The sequence below is a fragment of the Penicillium maclennaniae genome (genome assembly GCF_028827695.1).
Source record: "Penicillium maclennaniae strain IBT 15551 chromosome Unknown utg000008l:1.0-3552695.0:1.0-3555053.0, whole genome shotgun sequence".
Taxonomy (NCBI): domain Eukaryota; kingdom Fungi; phylum Ascomycota; class Eurotiomycetes; order Eurotiales; family Aspergillaceae; genus Penicillium; species Penicillium maclennaniae.
Window position 1 is genome coordinate 324496 of NW_026623220.1, and position 23834 is coordinate 348329.

Genomic DNA, 23834 nt, shown 5'->3' on the forward strand with positions numbered 1-23834 from the left:
ATCCGATCATGCATGGGACATGCATGTCATAGACTCGGTGCGTAATTTCTTTGAGATGTATCTTATCTCAAATTTGAGACAATGCATGGCTGAAGCACTAGAGGAGATGCATACTTTCAAGGTTGATATGAAGCACATGGAACTATTCCAGAACATTTAAAAAAAAAAACACCCCAGCTGACCAGGGTGTATGCATTAAGATAAAAATAGAAGTAAAACCACTGTAAATAACCGAGAACCACAGTCTAAGGGAATCATAACGAAGCAAAATTAAAACGCACGTCTATCGGACAAATGAAACGCTTTTGCAGGCCCAATTACTCAAATTCGTCATACACTGGAATCGGCTTCTCGCCAAGTGCAATAAGTCGGAAGATATGCCGAGCCTTGGCACCGTATTCTTCATCCAGGTAATCAACAATCGCGGAATCTGTAGATCATGATCAGCGTCAAGTCTAAACAGGCAATTCAGAAGAACGTCATGGATACCCAACTGTGCACCGGGCACCGGGCACTATGATCAGGGTGGATATAAAAAACCAGGGAAAAACAAGAGCAACTCACGAGTAGTCGACCGATTATCAAACATGACAATAGTCCTTGGCTGCCACCTAACTCTAGCCTGGAAATCATGACCGGTGATAATATGATTCATCAAGAAATCCGTCATCCACTTTGTCTCAGGCTCCTTCATACCCTGAATCCGGGTGATAAACTCGGCGTTCAAAAACAGACACTTTTCTCCAGTCACGGGATGCACACGAATCAACGGATGCACTGTGTCAACCGGATCCTTCCTTACCAACCCGCCCATGAGTCGGGTATGATTAATCATCTTGGCCGAGCTATGCACGACCTTGAGTGTATCCAAGAACGACTGCAGCGTCGGACTGAGGCGTTTATACGCCATATCCGTGGCGGCGAAGACCGTGTCACCGCCCACCTCGGGACCCTGCAAGAGACCTAGCATGACGTAGCCTGGGGGCTGAATCTCATAAGAGACATCCTGGTGCCAGAGGGTGGTCGTAGTGCGCTGAGAGAGGAACCGTTCGATTTCCTCTCTGTTGCCATCACGGTGAATAACGTGGAAAGCAGGATGGTTGCGAACCGAACCTGAGACAGGCTGGTAATTCGGTTTACCGAAGTGACGCATGAAACGTTCCTGTTCCTCGGGCCCAGCATCGATGAGATCCTGATCTGGGAAGGCGACGACTTTGCGCTCGGAAATGAGGAGAGCGAGTTCGTCCTTGGCGGCGTCGGAGAGGGTGTTGAGTTGCACGCCTTCGACGACTGAGCCGATGGAGGGCTGGATGTGGTTGATTTTGGAGCCTGGGCCTAGCAGGTTGCGCTTGGAGCGGTCCTTTACGCGCAGAGCTGGGTCGGCGTAGTCGAATGGTTGCAAGGGTTCGAACCAGATTGGGTCCCAGGTTGGAAGGTACTGAGGATAGGGGGTATTGACCTTGGATTGCTTGTCGACATCGACATAGGGGATGTTGATGTCGTAGCTTATAGGGATTTCGGGCTTGTGGGCATTGGGTTTGCGAATGAGGGGGCAGAGGAAGGCATCTTCAAGTGTTGGAATATTGTAGACACTTGACGCCTTGGATGTAGATAATTTGGGGTTTCAAGGTTGAAGATGTAAAGCAGTATAGCAGTATAGCGGATAGAGTATAGAAAAGAGAATATGGGAATCAGATAATGGAACTAAGCTAAAACCCCCACCGTTTATATAGATCGGTTGTAGGCCCCAATCCACTCCACCGGGGCACCCCTGTTCAAACACTAGCTCGAGCACCTTCATTTCCGAGTCCAGGAGGCGTTCGCCAGACAAGCGGTCAGCTCGAGAAGACGAAATCGCACAAATCCCGGTGTGTTCCGTGGGGGATTTTCACCGCTTCATGTTCGGCGAGAAATCTCCGTGGCGCTAGTGCAGTTGAGTGATAAGGCAAATGCAGGCGGGATGGCAATTTGCATTATCGGTGATCAGTGATCAGTAGGCGATAGCGGGTCCATCACGAAACGGGCTGCTCGCGGGAGTCGAAGAGCGAGCGTAGAAGACACGCCCCCCCCCTAGGTTGGCTCGGTAGCTAGTTAGCGTAGTTAATTAGCTCGTTATTCCGGTAGTCCGTTAGTGCATTTCTTCCCGGAACTAAAAAACCTCCTCAATTCTTGGACACTAGGTCTCCATTCCGGCTTGATTGGTCGTGCAAAGATGCGGTCTGTCCGTTGACCTCATCGTTTTTTTTGGACACGTCGCACAGGGCCGGGGGACTGAAGGTCCCGGCAAGGATGCATCGTACGGTACTAGCCTATTCAAGCCCCCTTGACCGTGCCTATCTGTCCCCTAGCTGCTTCTACCGAGGTATAGCTCCCGGGTACCCATGCAATTCTCATACCCCCTAGGTACCTTGGTGATTCGAGTGGATCTCTTTGGGCTCCGGTGGTTCGGGCCGCCAGTGCCAGACTATGGAGTAGAACGGTGAATAGAATCAAAGGACGGAATATCCCCAATCGTCCTTCCGGATAGCTCATAGCTTCCCCAAAAAAAACAAGGAAGCCAAATGGAAGAATAAGTCAGATGGTGGACCGATCTCCACCGAGCTTAAATCGCAGTCAAGAAAAAGCAAACATACCCAGATCGCCGGGTGGCCCCACTGCTCTCTGTCAGGTACTTTTCCCTCGACCCTGAGATGTATTACGTACTGTAGGAACTGCTTCTCCCTTTTTCTCTCTTCCTCTCACACTCTCTTCCGCACTCCTTCTCTCACCTAACCCTCAATACACGTACACCACGTACACCACGTACAACTCCCTCACCTTTTACTGCGTTACAATCAGATCCTTCATACTCCACCATGCTCCCCACTCGCAAGCGCGACTGCGCATATCTGATCTTCTTTGCCACGCACATCCCCATTATCTTCCTCGTCGATACAGTGCCCCTTCTCCCCCCTTTTATGGTGACCTCGTTGTCCCACACGCTCCGCGAGTTCTACATCACCACCTACCGGGACAAATTCTTCTCCGAGCCCCCAACCTGGTTCACCGCCTTTATATGGATGGAACTCCTCTACCATGTGCCATTGAGCCTGTGGGCCGTGTGGGGGTTATTGCGCGGTGAGTTCCCGTTCTTTCGATTCCCGTTCCAGCCATCGCGCCCCCCCCCCCTGTTACCTGTCTTTTGGACTCGGGTTTCGAGTGCCTCGGAATAAAGAGACGGAAGGGATTCCCCCCCCACCTGCCACGCTGAGCAGAAAACTGCATCGGAGTTCACTTCCCCGAAGGATTTGTCACTAATGGATCCCCGAATCCACATCTAGACCATCCATTGGTGCCGGTGCAGCTTCTCATTTTCGGGGTTCAGGCGTTCGTCACCTCCCTGACGTGCCTGGTGGAAGTCTGGAACTGGCCGGACCGCTCCGTCGCCGAAAAGCAGCAGATCACCTCATTATACGGTCCTTACGTAGCTCTGGGTATGTTTTTCCCCCTCTCCTTTCCCGCTCCCGGCCAAATGCTTTGGGGGCTTGGCATGAAATGATGTGATGGCTCATGCACCTCGGTTGCAGGTGCATTCATGGCCTTGGATATGGTCTTCCGGCTACGAAGCTCGCTCTCAAAATCAAAGCGTGATTAAGCAACGCATCAGACGCACCACATAATCGTACACATTCGTTACGTGCAATGCTGAACCCCGCTAAATACAAATATCCTTGCCCAACGCCGTAAGAATGCTTTCACGGATCATGATCAGCCAGCAAGATCATGATAGCGTTGTCCAGGTCTCCTCCGGTGGCATTCAGTGCCCGCACCGCGTCCTCCCGTGAGAATCCCAGTTCTGTGATCTTGCCAATGGTGTCCTGCGGCCAGCGCGAGGCGGGTGGTTGTGCGGGTCGTATGTTGATCCTTGGAGCAGCATTGCTGGGGGCGGCGCTACTGCTAGGCTCACCGGGCTTATTCTCCGCCTGGTGAGTAACGGCGCCCGTTCGAGCACCTATCTCGGCTCCGTCTGCGCCTTTGACCGTCGGCTCGTCCTCGAACTCCTCAGTCAAATGCTTGGGAATATCAGCTTCGCCTAGGAACGGCACAGCCTGATCTTGAATGACCAGTGCGCCGCGTCGGAGGTCGATGCATGCCTGGTGTCGTCGCAACATGTCCAGTCCCAGGAGCAGGTCAATCTGTTTGCCTTCCATGACGGTAAATGAGCAGGGCAGGAACATCTCGCCAATTTTGATCTGTGCTGAATGCACCCGTCCCAGAATCGGCGCAGTGCCCACTCCCTTCGCGATACCTCCGTAGCGCCGGTCGACCAAACGCATGATGTTGCATGCTGTAGCACACTCGGGCGACATGATAGTAACCTGGGCACCGGAATCGACGAACGCGTTGAGCCGGTGACCGTTGACTTCGACGGGGATATAGAGCATCGTAACTCGGCCAAAAGCTGCCACAAAAATCAGTCCCCGCATTTCCAAGACGGACATCCCAGAAGGACCACTTACACTCCGGGTGATGTTCCATCGCATTATGCAGATTCTCCGTGACGGCATTCTGGCGAATAATTTCCTCAATCTCTCTCTGGTTGGCCGGATTAAACGGGTCCGCATTCAACATAGCAATTCTAGCCTCCTTCTCTGCCTCCTGTTGGCTCTCCTTCTGCTGCTGTGAAAGCAACACCTCTCTAAACCGCTGCGCATTATCCGCCGCCTCGGCAAGCTCGGGATTCTGTCTCCTGACCGCCTCGCGCACGCGGGGATCACCGAGAATATGCAACCTGATCGTCTCCGGGTCCGGCATTCCAGGTCGGGGGGGCCATCTGGCGTGGGGCGGAGGGGCGGGGGTAGCTCGGGGAGCGGGTTGGGTGGGAGGGCGGAGGGTGACGTGGACACCGAGCATATCGCCCTCTGCGATACCGACTTGGTCGAGAGTTTGTGAGGGGTTGCCGAGGAGCGCGTTGTTGAAGACGAGCTGTTGGGCTTCGGGGGGGAATGGAAGTTTCGCTTTGCACGATGGCTTTAAGGAGCTCGACGGTCATGTCGCCGCCTACTTCAAGATTGATGATATCCGAGTCCGCCTGCTCGGGGCGGATGACGCTGACGGTGATTCGCCTGGGAAGCTCATGGTCAGTAGGTGCCGATGCAGCTAGAGCTCAGCCAGGACTCACATGGTGAGGTGGAGGGGAGGAGAAGTGGGGGAGGGGGGAGGGGGGAGGAGTTGAAAAAGAAAGAACGGAGGGGAGCTGCCGGTTAAATATGGTGGAAAGAGATGGAAGGGGACCTCAGCTCAGGTGGCCCCTTACAGCCGATCCACTTGAGCTGTAAATCCTACCTTCTGCGCTGCTCGGTGCTGTTCTAGACTGAGTCCACTTACATTACGCGTAGATCCCCGCACAGCTCCTATCTCAAGCCACCCTGATAGCATCAGAGAGCCTCCAACATCATTCCCATGTTTGGCCTGAACCACCGACACTGCATCTACAATCTCTTGTTCTAGGATTTTAGATTCTATAATCTCCAATCTATAGTCGACGATCGACTGTGATACATCAGAACAGACTCATCAGACTCATCTTCCAGTTCACCACTCACCCCGCAACATCGGGCGATCCCGCATCCCGTTCTGGTCACAGCCTCAAACGGTGCGCCTACCTGGCCGGAGGGGTCTGTGTACACTTGCTGGTCTACCGACTCGCCGGTGCCTCATGCACCAAAGCCTGATGGGACAGTTCGGTCATATGGTGCTCTCGAATCATTCTAAAAGCATCGTCCTGCTTCGTCTAGCACGCTGCACCCCTCCTAAAAGAGAATAAGCTTCACATCATTGCGCCCGTTGATTTGATATAATACCTACGAGCGCTACTATGAAACACGCTCAATCTGACTATTCAACCCGCTGAGCACTAGACACATCAGGCACACCCCGCCCTTCGGTAATTTTCGCATCGACCACCTCGTCGATGGGAATCTCCGCTAACCTCTCCACAACATGATGCAGTGTAGGCAGCGCATCCCATCCAAGCCCACTGATCTCGACCTTGGCATTCTTCGTCCTTCTCAGCCTGGTCACTTTACTCGGAACAACCTTGGATTCCTGAGCATGCGGCACAAACACAGGATACTCCGCCTCCGCTTCGCCCTTGGTAACCCGGCCAACCTTGGGAATATACCGGTGGACCAGAACTCCCTCATCATCTTCCCCGCCAATCGTACCTTTGTCGGCCGCGGGATCCTGATCCTCCAGATCCTCGAACTCGAAATGGCCCCACACAGCCCCTTGCCAGCTTGTCTGCAGGCGATACGAGTCGCGACGCTCATGCACATCAATAGCCGTGAATAGCTTCGGCATGCCGAGCTCTTCACGCCCCGAGACTATCGGGTCCGCAAGACTCTCAAACAGAATAGGCATGTAAGTACCCCTCAGCACCTCCCCATTCTGTTTCTTATACTGCACTCCGTGGATATACAGTCCAATATGTCTGTATCCGCCGCCGCCGAGCCAGTCCATACCATTTAACGTGGTTTGGGAGAAAGAGGCGCGCGCGACGGTACTCGGCGACATGAAGCTATATCGGTCATTCGGGAAGAGGTTTTGTAAGAGCGTGCGACTAGTCTTGAACTTGATCGAGGCTGTCACAAAGGTTGACTCGAGGGATTTCAGTGCCCGGTCATTACCCATCCAATCTTGTCGGGGGCCTGGCATGGGTCCAAAGACGATAGGCTGGCGCCAGTACATGTGTGGATTCTTGGACCAGAGGTATTTCCGCAGGACCTGAGCCGAGTGGTCAAATTCATCGTGGCCGTAGATATAACCGACCATTCCCATGGCTGAAGACAGTCAGCACCGGTTTACCATGACCATGACAGAAAAAAGAAAACAAAAAAAAAAAGAAGACAGAAAACATACCCTTTTCCGCAGAAACCAGTTGCGCCGACTCGCGAGTCATCTGCTGGATAGTGGTTGCACGTTCATGTCTCGCAATCTGATAAACCCTCAGCCTCTCCTCCACATCCTCCTTCTCCACACCCTTCGGCAACATAACAGCCAATGAAACCGCATCTTCAATGGCCATCGCACCACCAGACGCCCGATATGGCAAGAACGGATGAACCGCATCACCAAGGACAGCCATTTTCCCATTCACCCAGTCCGGAAGCATCTCCATATCCAGCAACGGCCACAACTTCAACGTCGCGGGATCAGCCTTTTCAAGCAACTTTTTAACCTGGGGATTGAAGTCCTTGTAAACTTCCAACAATGTGTCCTTCCCGATCTGCTGATTATACGAGTCTCCGCTAGTATCGATCGTAGTCATCGAATCAGGATGAATACACACAAAATTGAGTAACTCGTTATTCGCACATGGATAAATGACCACGCGTCGATCAGACGAGTCCCACATATCGACTGCACCGAAGTCTTGAGCCATGGAATTGGTGTCTGGGTCATCGAGGGCTTGTTGACGGGTAATCAGGAAGCGGAAGGCGTTTTTCCCCGAGCTGTAAGGTGTGTTGTTGACGGGGAGTTTGGTGCGGGTGAGGGAGTGAACGCCATCTGCGCCGATAAGGACATCACCGGTTATGACAGTGCCGTCTTCGAGGGTTACTGTTGCGGCGTGCGGGTCAATGTCGGTTACTTTGCTGGCTGTGTGGAGGCTAGCGGGGTGTCCACGGCCTGGGGCTTGAGCGAAAGCTTTCAGACCATCGTGGAAGTGAGCACGGTGGACGAGGAGCCAGCGCTGGAAACTGTTAATTTCTGTATAACAAGGATTGGGATTGAGGAAGATATACGTGTCTCCACATGCCAGCAACTTTTTTCAATTCTGTGATGTGCACTGGTTCGCCGGATGGTTTGTATTCACGAAGCTATCCTGTTAGCTGGGGCCACACATAGAAATAGAGATGAGAGCCTACCAATTCAGCTTCCAGAGCGCCGAATTTGGTGGCATCGACTCCGAGCCGTTGGAGAACTCCATTGGCATTTGGTGAAAGGTGGATGGCAGCGCCAACTTCGTTTGCGAAACGTGAGCGTTCGAAAAGCTTCTCTGGTTAGTTTTATACTTTGAGTCTTGGACTTTGTGACAGGTGCACGACAGGAGATAGTCAAGCGCAGGAACAGGGATAAGACTCACGTCAACACGATGTCCCTGCTGTCGTAGTGCAATAGCAGCAGTAAGACCACCGATCCCTGCACCAACAATCAGAATGCGGAGACCCTCATCTGAGGTCTCTGTAAGTTCCTTGAGCGTCATCTTGTAACGTGTCAGACGTAGCTATAGCTTCTTTGCTCAAGTCCTGACTTTCTCAACAGCTTCAGATCTAGTTTCATGTCCGTAGGCCCCCAATTAATACTTATGCCACTACCATGACCATTACTAACGATCGTGGGGTCCGGGGGGTGTCCCTCTCGGGTCCATATCCGCATCCCGCGCCGCGTACAGTTGACGGGGCTTCGGAAGACACTTTCGGCTCCACATCGGGACGACGCTGCGGGGACATGATAACAAAGTATATGAATTGTGCATGGTAAACCAGCGCCATTGAAGTCCATTAAACCTATTTGTCTTTCATTTTTTTTTCGGTCCCAATTCGACTCTTTCTCAAAATGCCCAACGAAGTCAAAGACATCTACACCAAGGACGAAACCTCGGTCTACATCTTTGAGCAAAATGTCACCGTCACGCTCAAAGATGGCTCCGGTTTAGTTCGCGCCAATGTGTACCGACCGAAGACAACAGAAAAGGTCCCAGTTCTCGTCACCTACGGTCCCTACGGAAAGGACATTCCCTACAAGGACTTCCATCCGCAAAGTTTCAGTGAAGTCAACCCCGAGCAACGCTCTGAGCATTCTGCTTGGGAGACTCCCGACCCTGCGTACTGGACTGCGCAGGGCTACGCAGTTGTGCGCGCCGATGAGCGCGGTACAGGCCAGTCGATGGGCAAGCTGGATACCATGTCACGCGGCACGAGCGAAGCGTTCTTCGATGTTGTTGAATGGGCTGCTGAACAGGAGTGGTCTTCTGGTAAAGTCGGACTCTTGGGAATCAGTTACTATGCTGGGAGTCAGTGGCGCGTTGCCGCGAGACAGCCCAAGGGTCTGGCTTGTATAATTCCATGGGAGGGAATGTCTGATTACTACCGCGATCGGTGCCGACATGGTGGTATTTTGTCGAACAAGTTTATCAAGTTCTGGTGGGATCGTCAGGTTGTGAGTAACCAGTATGGATTGGGTGGACGCGCGGCCAGGAACTGGGGTCCGGATTCGATTGAAGGCGATCTGAGTGAGGAGGAACTCATTGCCAATCGTCAGGATCAAACCGTTGATAATGTTGAGAACCGGTTCCGAGATGATGAGTACTATGCTTCGAAGGAGTACAGTATGTCGGATATCACCGTGCCCTTGCTGAGTGTTGCCAACTGGGGAGGAATCCTCCTCCACCTTCGAGGCAATGTCGAAGGATGGACCCAAGCTGGATCAGAGCTCAAGTACCTCCGTTTCATCACCGGTCGCCACGACCTCCCATTCTACTACTCCGAAGAGGTCGAGATCCAGCGCAGCTTCCTCGATGCCTTCCTGAAAGGCGAAGACCGCGCAGGCTGGTCAACAGGCAAGGCACCAAAAGTAGACATTGTCCTCCGCAAAGGCGATGTCGGTCACAACAATGCAGCTGACGAGAAGACTTTCTCTCGCCGTATTGAACACGAATGGCCCATCGCTCGCACACAGTACACAAGGTATCACCTCACATCATCCCGAGAATTGACGACCAATGTACCAACCGAGCGACCGGTTAAAATCACCTACGATGCTCTCGGGGATATCGACCATCCCCAACTCGTCCAATTCACCACTCCGGCTTTTGAGAAAGAAACCGAAATAACAGGCCACGTCGTCGCCCACCTGAACGTGTCAATGAGTCCCCTCCCCGGCTCACCCACGCCGAAAGATATCGACCTCTTCCTCACACTACGCCACATCGCACCCTCCGGGAAAGAAGTCTTCTACACCGGTACAGCTGGCGATCCCGTTCCTCTATGCAAGGGCTGGTTGCGTGTGTCCATGCGCAAGACAAACCCGGAGCACCCGCGCCATCGGCCTCATCTCCCTCATCGCGATTATCTCTCGACTGACGTGCTTCCTGTCATTCCGGGCGAAATCTATCCTGTCGATGTGGAGATTTGGCCGACAAACGTCGTTGTTGAGAAGGGCGGGAAGATTGTGTTGGAGGTTTCTAGTGGGGATACCCAGGGATGTGGACTTTTCCAGCACAATTCGCCTGTTGATCGGTGAGTTCATTTTTGCTGGATTTTGAATGGTTATAATGAGTGTGCTAACTTTGTTGATAGGTCTGTTGAGCGGTTTCAAGGTCAAAACCATATCCATTTTGGGCTTGGGGAGAACTATGTTACGCTGCCGATTATTCCGTAGATTTGAGCCAAGGTGTGGTATATAGATGAAGTTCATAGAATGAATGCATATTTTCAACTTTGAATCAACTTTGGATCAGCTTAAATCAGCTGTAAATCAGCTGTAAATCATCGTACTGAAATTGTAGAAGCTGATGTGTCCAATGAAATGTATTGCATGAAAACTTAGTCTCGGGTTCAAATGTTGCCGGGATCTTCTCTTCATTCTCACAACCCCATGTCAACGGCTGCGGCCATTGCACCGGCATGTATTACCGCGACCACCCGCCAGCTAGTGTACAGCAAGCAAGCTATGGCCTAATTCTACTCTACAACTTGAACCCCTCACGCCCGAGACACTTCTTAACTCCGAAGTCCGACCCCACAACTGTAACTCTGGGGCCGATGTGGTCGAAAGTGGTCCCGAAGCGCACCTGACAAAGATATAGAGTAGGAAGATGCGAGTTCTTCACGCAAGTACTTTATAGAATACAACTACTCCACAAAGCAATCCATATTGTACAATTATCTCATTGTGAAAACAAACCACCAGAATGCCCGACAAAATCCCCAAAAACATCCGTCCTCTCAACCGGTACATAACAACCCACAATGACGCCGGCCAAGCGATCTTCTCTTCAATCCTCTCAGAAGTCATGCCCGTCCAACGTCTCCCCGACAGCGCAGATTTCAGTTTAGCCTACACATCAGACCACTTCCCCGCGCAACTGAACAATGAATCCGACATCACCGAATACAACAGATACCTATCCTCTCCCCCGGAATCACAATCTCAACTGGTACCGTCTGCCGCATCGTGGACATGCAGCCTGGCGCCTTGAGTCCCATGCACCGCACCGTCAGTCTGGATTACGGCGTTGTACTGGAAGGCGAGGTCGAGCTGGTTCTTGATTCCGGGGAGACGAGACTGTTGAAGAGGGGCGATGTTGCGGTGCAGCGGGGTACGAATCATGCTTGGAGGAATGTGACGCCGGATGCTGTTGTTGATGGGGTGGCGGTGCCGCAGTGGGCGAGAATGCTGTATGTTCTTGCGCCGGCGCAGGAGATGGAGATTGGGGGAAAGAAGTTGGGGGAGGTTGTTGATGGGATTGGGGTGCGCGCTAGTACTTAGATGTTTTTAGCTGAATACATCAATCGAGTGGTGATGTTGTGAGATCGCGACTTATTAGACATTAGAATCCTTGGAGAGAATTGTATTCTGGTTCAGTAGGTATAACTAGGCGTGGAGAGAAGATGGATCGCCTGGCTACGGGTAATTCGGACCGGATTATTTCTACCACTAAAGTCTTCATCATAATGAGCAGGCGACATTGTCTCAGAATATTCAATTAGTGAAAAGGAAGTAGTTGTTGGATTGATATATCTCAAAGTAATCTCGAACACACAGTAAAATAGAATCACCACTCCCCACCAACCTGATAATGGAAGATTTTATCATTAATCCTTCCCCCAGTAAATCTCCAAAGTCTCGCGACAGACTATATTACATATCAGCATCGTAACGTCCTATACTCTACACATATTGCACTTACCGCGTTGAGCCACACACCATGCAACATGACTTGAATAAAAGCAAACTCCGCAGGATGTCCGTTCCCGGCCGGCCGCTGCGTCAAATCCATTTCTCGATTCGCAGGTCGATAAGCTGGTATACGGCGATGATGGGTTGGCCAGTCTGGGTGACCTGGCTGAGGCTGAGAGTGATTCACTGTAGGAACATTCTCCTCGCCGCTGTGGTGGACTTCATAGTCGGCAAGAACAGACAGTGAAGTCGTCGTGGTAGTGATAGTCGAAGACATGAAGAAGAATGAGTAGAGAGACCTGCACAGTCTCCAAAGCCCTGGAAATAGCATTATCAGGATCTCGGAGGTCGTGGTGAGGCGAGGTGATGGGTGTCCGGGCCCGCACTCTCCCCCACATCCCGAAGACTGGGGAAAGCTCGGGGTTGCCCGCGGCTCTGAAGTACGCGTGCTTCAAGTATCTTGATCTCGAGCTCATTTTTCTTGTTCTTGTTTTTTTTCTTTTTTTTTTTCATTCGTATCTTGACAATTATGGATCTCTCACGCATCATTGCCGCTGATATCGACGGCCGTGCTCACAACACGCGATACCGTCAAGCTCAGTTCCATCGCTTGCAAAATGTGCTGGTCGAGCATATTGCAGAAATTCAAGATGCGATCCGCGCTGACTCGGGACACTCGGCGCAAGAAGTTCGTGCCGAGGTCATTCTAGCTTTGCAGGAGCTGAGAACACATTATGAGTCACTGAGTCTGGAGAAAGATTTGGAAATTGAGTATCGCATTGCGAATGGAAAAGACAATCTGGATGGTTCACGCGGTGCTGGAATTGTGTACCTCGTACCTTGCACACATACTCTATTCTTTTCTGTGATCTCTGCACTGACGGCTGCTCTTGCAGCTGGGAATTGCATTGTCTTGGAGGTGAGCGAATAAAGTGGACGTCGATTGAACAGTGCTAAAATCAATAGCTTCCTCAAACGACGATGGCTTTGCCTGCTTTGTTACGCCAAATTCTTCCAGATGCATTGGATCATGATACTTTTGCAATTACTGCAAACCGACCTGATTCTTCATTCATGAGCAGGACATTGCTGCTGTCGCAAACTGGTTCCGATGGTCAAAGTGGTTTGATCTCTCCTGTAGCCAGGACTATTGCCATTGTCGACCGCACGGCAAACGTTGTTGAAGCTGCACAGGCCTTAGTTGCTGCTCGATTTGTAATGGGTGGTCGTTCAACCTATGCTCCTGATCTGGTTCTGGTGAATGAATTCGCCATGAAACCCTTTGTCGAGGCTGTTATTCAGCAAGCTTCGAAGTACCTCGCAGGAGAAAATGGTGAAGCACGACAGTCATCTACGTCTTCACGCCGGTCTACTTTGATGGACTCCATTCAAAAGGATCGGAACGCACGAGTCTTGGTCTCGGGGAGTCAGTGGGGAGTGGTCGAGGTGCAAGATCGGTAGGTACCCATCACCGAGTCATTCGTTCGGTGCTGACTATTGAAGGAACTCGCCTCTTCTTCGAAAGAAGATTGATGAGAAAGTCTTGCTGGTGCACCCCGTGACTAGCCTGGATGATGCAATTGACATGCACTCGTAAGTATCTTTTCGAAATTATCTTGCATTTTGCTAATGAAATCAGAAACGAGACACTGGCTGCTACCTACGCCTTTGCGGCTCCCGCTTCGGCCAAGTATCTGACCCAATTCATCGAAGCTGATATTTCATGGGTGAACCATGTACCCAGCCACATGCTGCGTAAGTTCCAAGCTTAGCCTTTCTTTCCTAATCATACTTACAAAAGCAGTCGGTCCCGCCCTTCCTCGCAACATATCATACAACCCTAACACTCGCTACGCCATCTCATCCTTCCAACGGCCGCGGCCCCAACTGATTACACCATCTTCCAAGGCTCAAATTGCCCGAGCAATTATCGAGAATACCAACACCACCAACTCAGACGGTCTCTGGCGCGCAGCCATAGCACCCCTCCCATCAACAAAGCAACGTCCTGGCTTCAAGATCGGCTTCTTCGAGCAGGGTATTATCACTGGAGGAGTTCTCACCCTAGCATCTCTCATCACAACCGTTTCCACGATTGGATATTACACGTGGACATATGTGAGGCGCGTTTGAACCTTGTATTAATCATATCTCATTATCATCATTAAATATTGCAAGCACCATTACCAGCTCAGCGCAGACCGTAGAGATCTTCCACTATGCGATCCTGCAGACTTCTAATATGCCGTGTTTGAGTCTGACCCTGTTCCAGATCAGGAGTCATCCCCCGGTCTTCGTGGTCGTAGGCGTTGACTTTTGCTGTGACTTCGGCTTGAGATCAATGCGGCTGTGCCAAGTCAGTATAAAGCAAAATTATCAATTGTAGTGAGAATAACATACCAGATAGGACAGCTCGAAGCCCGCTGCAACCAGTCCTCAATGCACTTCATATGGTACTGATGTCCACAAGGCAATACACGAAGCATTTGATAATGCACGAAATCCTCCGTACAAATCGGACAAGTATGATTACTCGCACTTTCCACACACTTCTCATCAAGATCAGAATCATAAACAGATCCATCAAAGCTTGACTTCCGCATCACTTGCTGATCGTATTGGATGATGGGAATCTTCAAAATAGTTTTCGCCACTCCACGCGCTTGGTTTTCGCATACTTTTTGGTGACGAGAGCGGAGGATTGCAATGATCAAGCCAAGAATGATCAAAAAACCTGCTAGACCCGCGACAACATAGAGGGTGATTTTTTCAGGATGGGAGAGGCCCAATGTTGACAATGACCGCGCGGAAAGCATTGCGGTAGTGTCGAAAATTTCAGAATTTGGTCGAGGAATGGCACTTGCTGATACAAGATGGATGGTAGATGCCAAAATACAGGCCAAAGCCATGCATGTGAGAGAAGGCATAGCTAGCTGGAGCTGGAAGCTATCCAGACAAGTCGAGGTCGTTCGCTGGTGGATATTGCGTGTCACAGCACGCTGAACAACGCAGAAAAAGACGTGAATAGATGAAACAAAGCAATCAAATTGGAACAAATATCTTTAAATATACCAATTCATTGTAAAAGAGACATTTCGAAACTCTAGAAAATTCTTGCTTCTTTTTATTTGGGCGCGCGGGTGAGTTCACCTCACTCATCCGCCTATGACAAAAAAATTCTCACCCGCACCTTTGGACGTAAACCCACGCCAAGTCTCCGCTGGAAAGCGAACTAGTGACAGAGACCAGTCGTTTGCCTGCATGGCCCAACTCTTGGAAATCGTCATTCGCGTGGTGTAGTAAGTCGCTTGGTAGATTCGCGTGCTACTTCCGAATGAGTGAGGTTGGGTGTTATTTGAGTTTCGTTCGGAAATTCGGGGGCCGAGATGATGGCTCCGTTGGGAAGGTTTAGCTATGATTCGATCTATCTGAAGAATCGCCTTTCTTCAGGTTGTGCATTGGCGAGGCTATTCCCGTGTCCTCGGGGCCAGGCACCGGGGGGGCACTTCTGCCTCAGGCATACTGGCGGTGACCGCGTGTTTCTGTGGGGCTGAACATTTAAGCATCGTGTCACGGAATGAAGATGTGAGCCTGAAACGCAGAAAGTAAGAGTCGAAATATAGACCAAGCCACTTTCCCTTCCACATGCCTTTAGCTATGAGGTTGCAAAGCCAGGGCCTCAACTGCTGTGGCAATGTTAAACGGTCATACTCCTCGATCTCGGCACACATGATAGGGGGCTTAAGTGCTGTGAGCTGAGGACCTCATTGCTTGTTCTTGGCACTTGTTCATTCTCTTCTCAACGTATTCATCACGAGTCTCTTAATTCACCTGCATGAATGAGTTGAGATCGTTTTGAGGCCATGAGGACCACATGCTTGGTCCCATGTATAGGGCTTACGCAGTCACTAAGGTCCCACCGGGTCCAACGGTCGGATCACCAATATTGGCAATACCGGAGCAACCCTTATTCTGCAACATTCCTCCGTTGAAGGCCCCGAAAGAAAGATATGAGAGCCATTATGGCAACTATGTTCTTGATAGCTAAGAACTACCGACTGTGATTGCGGCCCGTACATGGCCCCCACGCTGACAGTGCTGACGTGACGCCCGACATCCAATATCCAACAGCGAATTTGAAGAGAATGGACAATACTGCGGCCAGCATGCTATAATTATGGATAGACAATCCAATATTGAAGTGACACTTTATCTGGAACGAACTCCGCAAAGGCTAGTTTAATTAGAGGAAAGCCAACGGAACTCTTCCGAGCTCGGGCTTCCAATACCATACACATTACCCTAACGAACCCCTAGACCCATGAGTAAAGAGCTCTAGGATCCGCACATTAATGAACTGGAAGATCACTCATCACGAACATCCCCACGTAACGTTCCTAATGTAGCGTGTAATCCCGCAGGATCTGTGTTCATCATTGCGCATACAATTCTGCGCTATCGGACGTATCAAGCCCGCCCTGACAAGCTTTCGCCCCCAAGCAAGAAGTTCACTCATGTTAAGATTGACTTATGTCGAAGTTCATCGGAATATGGGGGCGGAGGAACGAAACATGATTGAAAGGTTGACGTTTGACCACATGGACCATGCAAAAGGAGGTGCTTATAAGTGGGGATTTTCACTTTGATATGAAATCTCCCAATCGGCTCTAGTAATTATATTAACCCAGGGCATTGATTATATTAGCTCCGTTCCCCGACTTGCAAAAGTCTGCAAATTTTCTGATCCAGATGGTCTTTGACCACAGAGTCAGCTCCTATGGTGAGTATCATTACAATCATTGGGCCAGCCCCAAAAGGGGTGGATCTCTCTGAGGATACGATAAAGAAGGACAATGCGGTGGTGATAAGTATTTCTTGTCTCGCGATGATCGCAGTCGCGATCAGAATTCATGAAAAGTTGAAAGGGGGGAAAACGGACCTTAAGAAGCTGGCTCTTGATGATTGGCTTGTTGCTGCTGCTCTTGTGAGTTGATTTGTGTCTATTCAACTGACAGAATCAGTTAAGCTGATGTTTGACTAGGTTCCTCTTATCGCATTGCTAGCCATTGCGCTTCTTGCGGGACACCATGGGATGGGCAAACACATTTGGTTGACGTCGGTTGAGAATATGATAGAAATGAAGAGAGTAAGGGTGGGTTTATTCCCGGAAGACCTTTGCTAACACCTGTTTGAAGATCCTATTTGCCTACCTCTTCATCTACATCTTCGAGCTTTTCATCGTCAAGCTGTCCTTGCTTTTGTTCTATCGTCGTATATTTGGGACAAGCAGCAGCTATTACATCTGCATGATTTTAGCTTCGGGTTGGACTTTCGGCAGCATGATCGCTCTTGTAACCTGTCCAGCGCCCGTGTCGTATTTTTGGACCGAACTCATAAACCCCGGCGACGGACACTACAGATACGATTTTTACAAATATTACATCGGGAACGCAGCATCGAACGTTGTCACGGACTTTCTAATTTTGCTCGTCCCGCTTCCCGTCATTTGGAGATTAAAAATGCGGGTCACACAGAAAATAATGGTGTCTGGAGTTCTTCTGCTGGGTATCTTGTATGATCCCTTGAATGGGAGGATGGAGTTACTGCTAACATGCCGCCCAGTGTCTGCGCCATTAGCATCGTTCGGTTACACTACATCACCTTCCTGAAAGATAATATAGATCTCACCTGGACTATGGGGAATGTATACGTCTGGTCGACATTGGAGCCCTGCATAGCAATCATATGCGCATGTCTTCCCGCCCTACAACCCGTCATCCAATCGGCGATGAAACTCGAATATATTATACACCTCCGCACCCACCTCCGCCCCAGCAATCGAGCGCAGCAAATCTTTCGATTGGAGAAGCACTTCAGCAATAGCAGCCACTGCAGCGGCCGCGGACTACGGCCTATGACCCCTTCGACGAACAGGCCGGGATCCATTGAGCCTGGTGCTGATATCGAGACTCAATGTGTTCCTGTAAAGACTGCGTCCCCGAGAGCTTCTCCCAAGGACAAGAAAAGACTGGAGGAGTACTTGGGCCCGATGTATATCTTGGTACAGCATGATGTTGAGTGGTCTGAAACTCACATCGTGGACTAAGGTTGAAATTATTCTCCGACTAAGACGGCGTTTATCATAGTGCAGCCAAAAATTAGAACTCATTAAGTGAGACGTGTAGCTCTGAAGTTCAAATCAAAGAGGCGTTTTAAGGACCTGACATACGTGGATCCAGACGCTCGCCCACAACTATGATATTTGATCACGTTTGGCGAGAAACGCTCAGATTGCGAGAAGATGACCAAGACGAAGGAGGTCTGAGCACTAGACTTCCTCTTCACTTCCAAATTACTCTTGAATGTTGAGAACTAAAATACTGGGGTAACTTTAGACGCTCTTTTGTTCCGAACGGTTCAATTCACGATAAAAAAAAGGGCATGGTGTTTATGAATATAAATAAAGTACGGATCAATGTAGCGAGCCAATCAGCTATTCGATTGACCGCCCTTCCCAGCATCATTGGTCTAGTGGTAGAATTCGTCGTTGCCATCGACGAGGCCCGTGTTCGATTCACGGATGATGCATTTTTTTTCTTCTAATTTTTCCTTGCGTCCTTTATCCGTCTGTCACGCCCTTGCTGGCCACTGAGTCTAGTCAGAACAATCTGCATTGACCTGCAAACCTCCTGGTCAGTTGCGGATTACCGATATTCAACACAAAACAATCAAATTCATCGCACCTCTCGGGTCGGAAACCGGGATGAGCAACACTAGGAATGTGAGGCTGTTTTGCTAAACATGACACAGATGGGTGATATGTATCTCCCCGCTGTGACAATAAACCGTCCATACAGTCAGAGGTGATCAGAAATGGGGAACCCCGGTGTATAGTGAGGCAATGTAGGACAGATTTGATCTCGTACCCAACGCCATCGACCCTCCCTTAAGCCAAATTTCCAATGAAAGAACAAAAATGCAAGATACAGAGCCAAGATCGACCAAGAGAAAGGGGGAATGTCGGAATGGAGCCTTCTTTCCTCGTCATTGAGAACATAAACCCATGCTTCGGCCTTTCGATGCCAAAATCATCTCCTCAAATGCCTTTCCTCCGCTCCTTGACCTTATCAGCCCTTGTGGGCGCGACAGCAGTACTTGCAACTGCCTTCGAAATCAATGATTTCTCCTGCACAAGCAACTCAAACCCTGTTGTACACCTCGACGGTCTAGGCGCAACCTACTACGAGGACCTAAATTTTATGCAGTCCTGGCTTCAAACTCAAGGCTACTGCACGTACTCTTTGACCTACGGAGCCTACGACGGATTCCCGGAAGTCGGTGGTCTTAAGCATATCGTGGACTCGGCGCCTGAAATCGCCAAATACATCAAAAAAGTTGTCCAGAAGACCGGCAAGGGTAAGGTTGATCTTATCGGCCACTCTGAGGGCGCCTTCCAGACTCTATACGTGGCAAAATTCGAGGACGTCTCGCATCTTATTGACAAAGTTGTGTCTATTGCTCCTCCCACGCACGGAACCGATTTCGGCGGCCTCTATAACGCGGCTCTTTCTTTTGGCGAGGCGAGTGGCACGGGCGTGAAAGACGCTCTTAACAAGGCTAGCTGTGGAGCTTGTAACGATCTCGTCTCCGGAGGGTTGGCTATAGAGCGACTGAATGATGGTAAACCTATTGTTCAACCGGGTAATACTGTCACTATTATCGCGTCTAAGTTTGATGAAATGGTCACACCAACGCATACTTCTTTTGTTCAGGAGGCTGGCGTGAGGAATCTGTATATTCAGGATATCTGTCCGCTTGACTCAGTCGGTCATATTGGCGAAGCCTACGATTTGAATGTTTGGCAAATGGTGAAGAATGCGTTAGATTCAACGCCCGACCGCAAGTTTGTCTGTGTTCCATAAGGTTTAATGTGAAGAGAAGTAGGAGACGAAGCGAGTAAGAATGAAAATGCTTTCGGCGAAGGGACGGCCTCCAAAGTTTCCTTAAGTATAGCCTAAGGCAGTCTTCAATAAGTCGAGGTACCCATGGTACTGAGCCAGACATTGGGACTCGGCAATTGCGGTGTGCTCAGAAACAGGCGAATGTCGGGGCCGGCATCGTGGCTAAAGTTTGGCTGAGCGGACGAGAACACATAGTCGTATATGCTCACTCGTAGCTGAAAGGGAGATATAGACATTTAGGACTACCTTCATACCTAGGTTTCGCTGATAAACGGGTTATACTTAGGCCTAAAGGGCGGTGTCAAATTGGCAGAAACCCCGATCCCAATCTAGACATATCCCTGGTTGGCTTACCAGTCTGCTTTGGGAGTCGGCGCTACTGATTTCCCGTGTTATGATTATATGATCTCCTTTCTTCTAATTGTTCACTGACTTCTCCCTTCTCTGAAATCACAAAGTCGTCAGAGAAATATGGATACCAGCATCGAAGAGACCAAAGAAGTGCAAACCTTTACACTACGCAAGATTGGGCAAGGTTTTTGCGGTACAGTCTGGGCTGCATCAACAGGGCCCGCATTCAAAAGGGAAGATGGCGGGCCTGCCCGGTCTTTGAGAAACGACTTTGAAATGCACCGGCGAGTGCTCCAAAGCTTTCATATTTCGACCCATTTACGCCTTCAAATCCAAATACCAGCCTGCTATGACTTTGTTCAGTCAACCGACTATACATGGTGGTCGGTGAATCAGCGAAAATTCCCAGCAGGGTACACGCCATGCAATATCATCCTCTCCGAACGCATTCCGCCCTTCCCTGACATTACAAGACGACTCCTCATTAGCAACTACTGCCCACCAAAGATAACACGACAAATCCTCAACAGCGAGCCCGACAGAGACTGCCTCATCAGGCCATACCTAGGCCGAACACGAACACGAAAGTCTCATACTACCTCGAAATTCACCGCGTTCTCTTTACGGAATTTCCCACTCCATCTGGATCAAATGGAGTCACTCGGCGTCACCACAAGCGAAATAAATCAGTACGCAAGAGTGATGGCCGAAACTCTCGCAATGATGCATTGGATCAGCAAAATTGATGGAAACGATATCGAGTTTGTTCTGGCGCCTCCGAGCGAGAGTGGTTTCAAAATGAAGTCTACTATTTTTGGAGAGCATTCAATGTGGGTGTTGGATTTTGATTTATGCAGGAGGATGACAATGGACTCAGAAGGAGTAGTACAAGCTGCTGCTGCATTTTGGCGCAATGATCCCTACTATCCCCGGCCAGAAAAAACCCCTTCACTCTGGAGTGTGTTCCGAGACCGCTACATCCAGGTTAGTGAAGCCTGCGTGAGTGAGCCACAAGCAGCGCAAAGACGGCGTATCCTGTCAAGGCACTTCATTGACTTGGTGGAACAGGGAGGGAAAGAAGAGGGTGAAAAAGGAGGATTAAATCTCAAACTCTGTATACTAGAATGCACCTTTTCAGGCCTCTCATAGTAGCCACTATTCTTGGATCAAGACGTCGGGAGAAGGCACCTCATGTTGATGGCGCGGCGAAGGCAGAATCATGAAATCTGCGTACTGAGCAACTCGGTGCATGGGTCCGTGTTATATCCAGTATTCGTTTAGGGTGTTGAATTTTGATGTTCACAAGTCTTCGGATCCACCTGTCACACCTGTCCAGGGTCATGTAATCAGTAGTTCCTGCCGGCGGAAGCCCAGACCCACGGGCTGGAGTAAATGCATGTGTTGACGAGTACTGAACTGCTTCTTCTTTGTTTACAAATCCCATCTTTGACACCAAAAGCGCATTTGATCCTGAGATTAGAATTCTGACACCATTGATCCTCAATTCTACCTCTCGTATGAGTCTTCTCAACCTTTGCTTGAGGCTGTTTCGAAACTGACCGCCCTGGAACTAGAGCCCACCATGGCTAGTCGACGAGAAGCCCAGCAAAGCGACAACACGATGGACTCGTGGACTAGCTCTCTCGTCTTGGATATGGAACAAAACCTTCAGCTCGAGGAAAAGTTGAGCAAGGATGCTGAGACCCCTCAAGAACTCCTTCATCGCCTCCTTTCAACCAAGTCCGCCTTATCAACTGCCTCATCATTTGCTCTGAGTCGACAAGCAGCTATTGGAACTAGGGCGGCATTTAGAGAAATTGGAACTGGCTCAATCGGCAAAGTTTTTGAGCAGCCAGGAACCCCGTGGGCGTTTAAAATGTTGCTTGTTGACCGCCACGCAAAGCTATGGAACAACTACATTATGCACCTCCTCATCCAGCAAAGCTTCGACGCACTGGGCGAAACGGCGAGTCTTGTTGATGTACCTCGAGTATCATGGTTTGCGAACAAAGATTCAAGCTTTTGGGATGACAGCCTGGATTTATTTCCTAGTGAATCGACAGTTCCGCGGGGACCACGGGAGATCTTATGCATGGAGCGAGTCTTCCCTCTGCCTGAAATGATAAGGCATGCTCTGATTGATGTGTTCTGCAACCCAACAAATGCTGCGACAGCAAAGGCAGAGCCAAAGAACAAGGACTGTCTCGTGCGAATCCTCTTGGGACGAAGGCGCTTCGGATCCTCGCGTCCAGGGGGCAGCATGTTCTTCTCGCTTAGGAACTATAAGCTCCATCTGGATCAAATTCAAGAGATTAATTTCGATGCTGAAGCATATGCAAGGAGTATGGCTGATACTCTTGCAGTTTTGCATTGGCATTCTAAAATTGATGCTATGGACGTTGAATTTGTGTTAGGAAGCACTCCTCTTGATCGAAATGCTGCGCGTCGGATACTGCCCCTCAAATACGTGGAACAACTCCCTCCTGGCTCCAGCACCTATGAGCTCGCAACAGCCAATCAGGATTACAAGAAGAGGACTATTAGTCTGTGGCTCCTGGACTTCGACGCCTGTGCCACCATTACCATGGATGATGCAGGAGTTCGCCGCGCTGTGGAGGCCTTTTTCCAGACCGATCCTTACTGCCCCCGGCCTAATTCACGGGATGAATATGCGCAGGACTTATGGACAGTATTTTTCCCAGCAATATGTTGCAACTGGCCGAAAAATCACCACAGGTACAGCGTGGCAGAGCTTACCTGCAAAGTTCATTCAGGGAATTATGAACAAGTTGTCCAGTCAATTGATGCAGTCAGAGGCTATCGATCACAGTCCAGCTCAGCCCCGAGGAGCTCAGGCTGGTCAGGAGGCCTCAAGAGGCAAGGCGCCTAGGAGAAGACGTGGACAGCGGCAAAAGAGGGGCCACGAGACATGAGGAGGCAGAGCAGGTAGTAGAGGGTAAGTGTAATTCTTGGCTCAGTTCTGGGACGAGCACCCATAGGCTCACAACATCACCGGGCCTTGTCCTTCCGGCTTGCCTCTGTCCTTCTACAATGGTTCTTAAGAACATGAATCCAGCTGGATGTGACTAGATGATGTCACTAGTCTTGTGTAGCAATTGACAGGGTTGCCTCGTTTGACTAAGACTGATAAATGATACGCCGTAGTCACGTCTCCTCCGGCCGTTCAGGTGAAGGGGCCTAAAGGGGCTGAGGAATAAAGCAGTCAGGACACTAACGACCTGATTCAACAGGAATAAAAATAAAACATATAACAGCAGAGATTCGCTGGTGGTCACCCACCCAACTACTAACCTGCCGGCGTGTGGCTTAAGTACGGCTGAGCGGACGGGAAGCCCTGTTCTCCACACCCTATGGTCGTATGTACTGAGTATAGAATAAAAAGAATTATATAGTGAAAGGGGAACGGCTCGATGGCTGTCTGGCGATGCAGACTGGACAACACACACACACACACTGCCTGTCTGGTGTAGAGGACGCTGGATGAGGCCGTGCTGATGCCCTGTTGCGTCCTTGCTGGATAATCTTAATGCTGCATCATGAATAGAAGAAATTGGGTGA

The 23834-nt window shown here is 50.1% G+C and overlaps 11 protein-coding genes across 11 annotated transcripts; 7 read left to right on the top strand and 4 right to left on the bottom strand.

The window, feature by feature from the left end:
• Positions 1–317: 317 nt before the first annotated feature.
• N7477_009121 (TauD/TfdA dioxygenase family protein) lies at positions 318–1801 on the bottom strand (the record flags this gene model as incomplete). Its single annotated transcript, XM_056970782.1, has 3 exons — positions 318–430; positions 565–1592; positions 1770–1801. 3 exons carry the CDS (start codon positions 1799–1801, stop codon positions 318–320), a joined length of 1173 nt encoding a protein of 390 aa, XP_056817761.1.
• A 1054-nt stretch (positions 1802–2855) lies between these two features.
• Positions 2856–3634, top strand: N7477_009122 (EXPERA domain-containing protein; the record flags this gene model as incomplete). The annotated part of the gene is made up of 3 exons (XM_056970783.1): positions 2856–3117; positions 3321–3473; positions 3567–3634. The coding sequence occupies 3 exons, from the start codon at positions 2856–2858 to the stop codon at positions 3632–3634; spliced, it is 483 nt and encodes a 160-aa protein (XP_056817762.1).
• A 100-nt stretch (positions 3635–3734) lies between these two features.
• ddiA (putative DNA damage-inducible v-SNARE binding protein Ddi1) lies at positions 3735–4893 on the bottom strand (the record flags this gene model as incomplete). The annotated part of the gene is made up of 2 exons (XM_056970784.1): positions 3735–4441; positions 4500–4893. The coding sequence occupies 2 exons, from the start codon at positions 4891–4893 to the stop codon at positions 3735–3737; spliced, it is 1101 nt and encodes a 366-aa protein (XP_056817763.1).
• A 984-nt stretch (positions 4894–5877) lies between these two features.
• On the bottom strand, positions 5878–8492 carry N7477_009124 (putative salicylate hydroxylase; the record flags this gene model as incomplete). The annotated part of the gene is made up of 5 exons (XM_056970785.1): positions 5878–6821; positions 6901–7732; positions 7908–8033; positions 8126–8245; positions 8433–8492. 5 exons carry the CDS (start codon positions 8490–8492, stop codon positions 5878–5880), a joined length of 2082 nt encoding a protein of 693 aa, XP_056817764.1.
• A 106-nt stretch (positions 8493–8598) lies between these two features.
• N7477_009125 (CocE/NonD family hydrolase) lies at positions 8599–10422 on the top strand (the record flags this gene model as incomplete). Its single annotated transcript, XM_056970786.1, has 2 exons — positions 8599–10280; positions 10341–10422. The coding sequence occupies 2 exons, from the start codon at positions 8599–8601 to the stop codon at positions 10420–10422; spliced, it is 1764 nt and encodes a 587-aa protein (XP_056817765.1).
• A 532-nt stretch (positions 10423–10954) lies between these two features.
• Positions 10955–11532, top strand: N7477_009126 (cupin domain-containing protein; the record flags this gene model as incomplete). Its single annotated transcript, XM_056970787.1, has 2 exons — positions 10955–11217; positions 11265–11532. The coding sequence occupies 2 exons, from the start codon at positions 10955–10957 to the stop codon at positions 11530–11532; spliced, it is 531 nt and encodes a 176-aa protein (XP_056817766.1).
• Positions 11533–11818: 286 nt separating this feature from the next.
• N7477_009127 (uncharacterized protein) lies at positions 11819–12220 on the bottom strand (the record flags this gene model as incomplete). The annotated part of the gene is made up of 2 exons (XM_056970788.1): positions 11819–11836; positions 11954–12220. The coding sequence occupies 2 exons, from the start codon at positions 12218–12220 to the stop codon at positions 11819–11821; spliced, it is 285 nt and encodes a 94-aa protein (XP_056817767.1).
• A 252-nt stretch (positions 12221–12472) lies between these two features.
• On the top strand, positions 12473–14076 carry N7477_009128 (uncharacterized protein; the record flags this gene model as incomplete). Its single annotated transcript, XM_056970789.1, has 5 exons — positions 12473–12862; positions 12910–13400; positions 13447–13536; positions 13583–13698; positions 13748–14076. 5 exons carry the CDS (start codon positions 12473–12475, stop codon positions 14074–14076), a joined length of 1416 nt encoding a protein of 471 aa, XP_056817768.1.
• A 2644-nt stretch (positions 14077–16720) lies between these two features.
• Positions 16721–18049, top strand: N7477_009129 (uncharacterized protein; the record flags this gene model as incomplete). Its single annotated transcript, XM_056970790.1, has 4 exons — positions 16721–16927; positions 16985–17089; positions 17139–17515; positions 17566–18049. The coding sequence occupies 4 exons, from the start codon at positions 16721–16723 to the stop codon at positions 18047–18049; spliced, it is 1173 nt and encodes a 390-aa protein (XP_056817769.1).
• A 994-nt stretch (positions 18050–19043) lies between these two features.
• Positions 19044–19865, top strand: N7477_009130 (esterase/lipase family protein; the record flags this gene model as incomplete). The annotated part of the gene is made up of 1 exon (XM_056970791.1): positions 19044–19865. The coding sequence occupies one exon, from the start codon at positions 19044–19046 to the stop codon at positions 19863–19865; it is 822 nt and encodes a 273-aa protein (XP_056817770.1).
• Positions 19866–20375: 510 nt separating this feature from the next.
• On the top strand, positions 20376–23397 carry N7477_009131 (zinc finger protein; the record flags this gene model as incomplete). The annotated part of the gene is made up of 4 exons (XM_056970792.1): positions 20376–21254; positions 21736–22944; positions 23091–23211; positions 23369–23397. 4 exons carry the CDS (start codon positions 20376–20378, stop codon positions 23395–23397), a joined length of 2238 nt encoding a protein of 745 aa, XP_056817771.1.
• Positions 23398–23834: the final 437 nt, after the last annotated feature.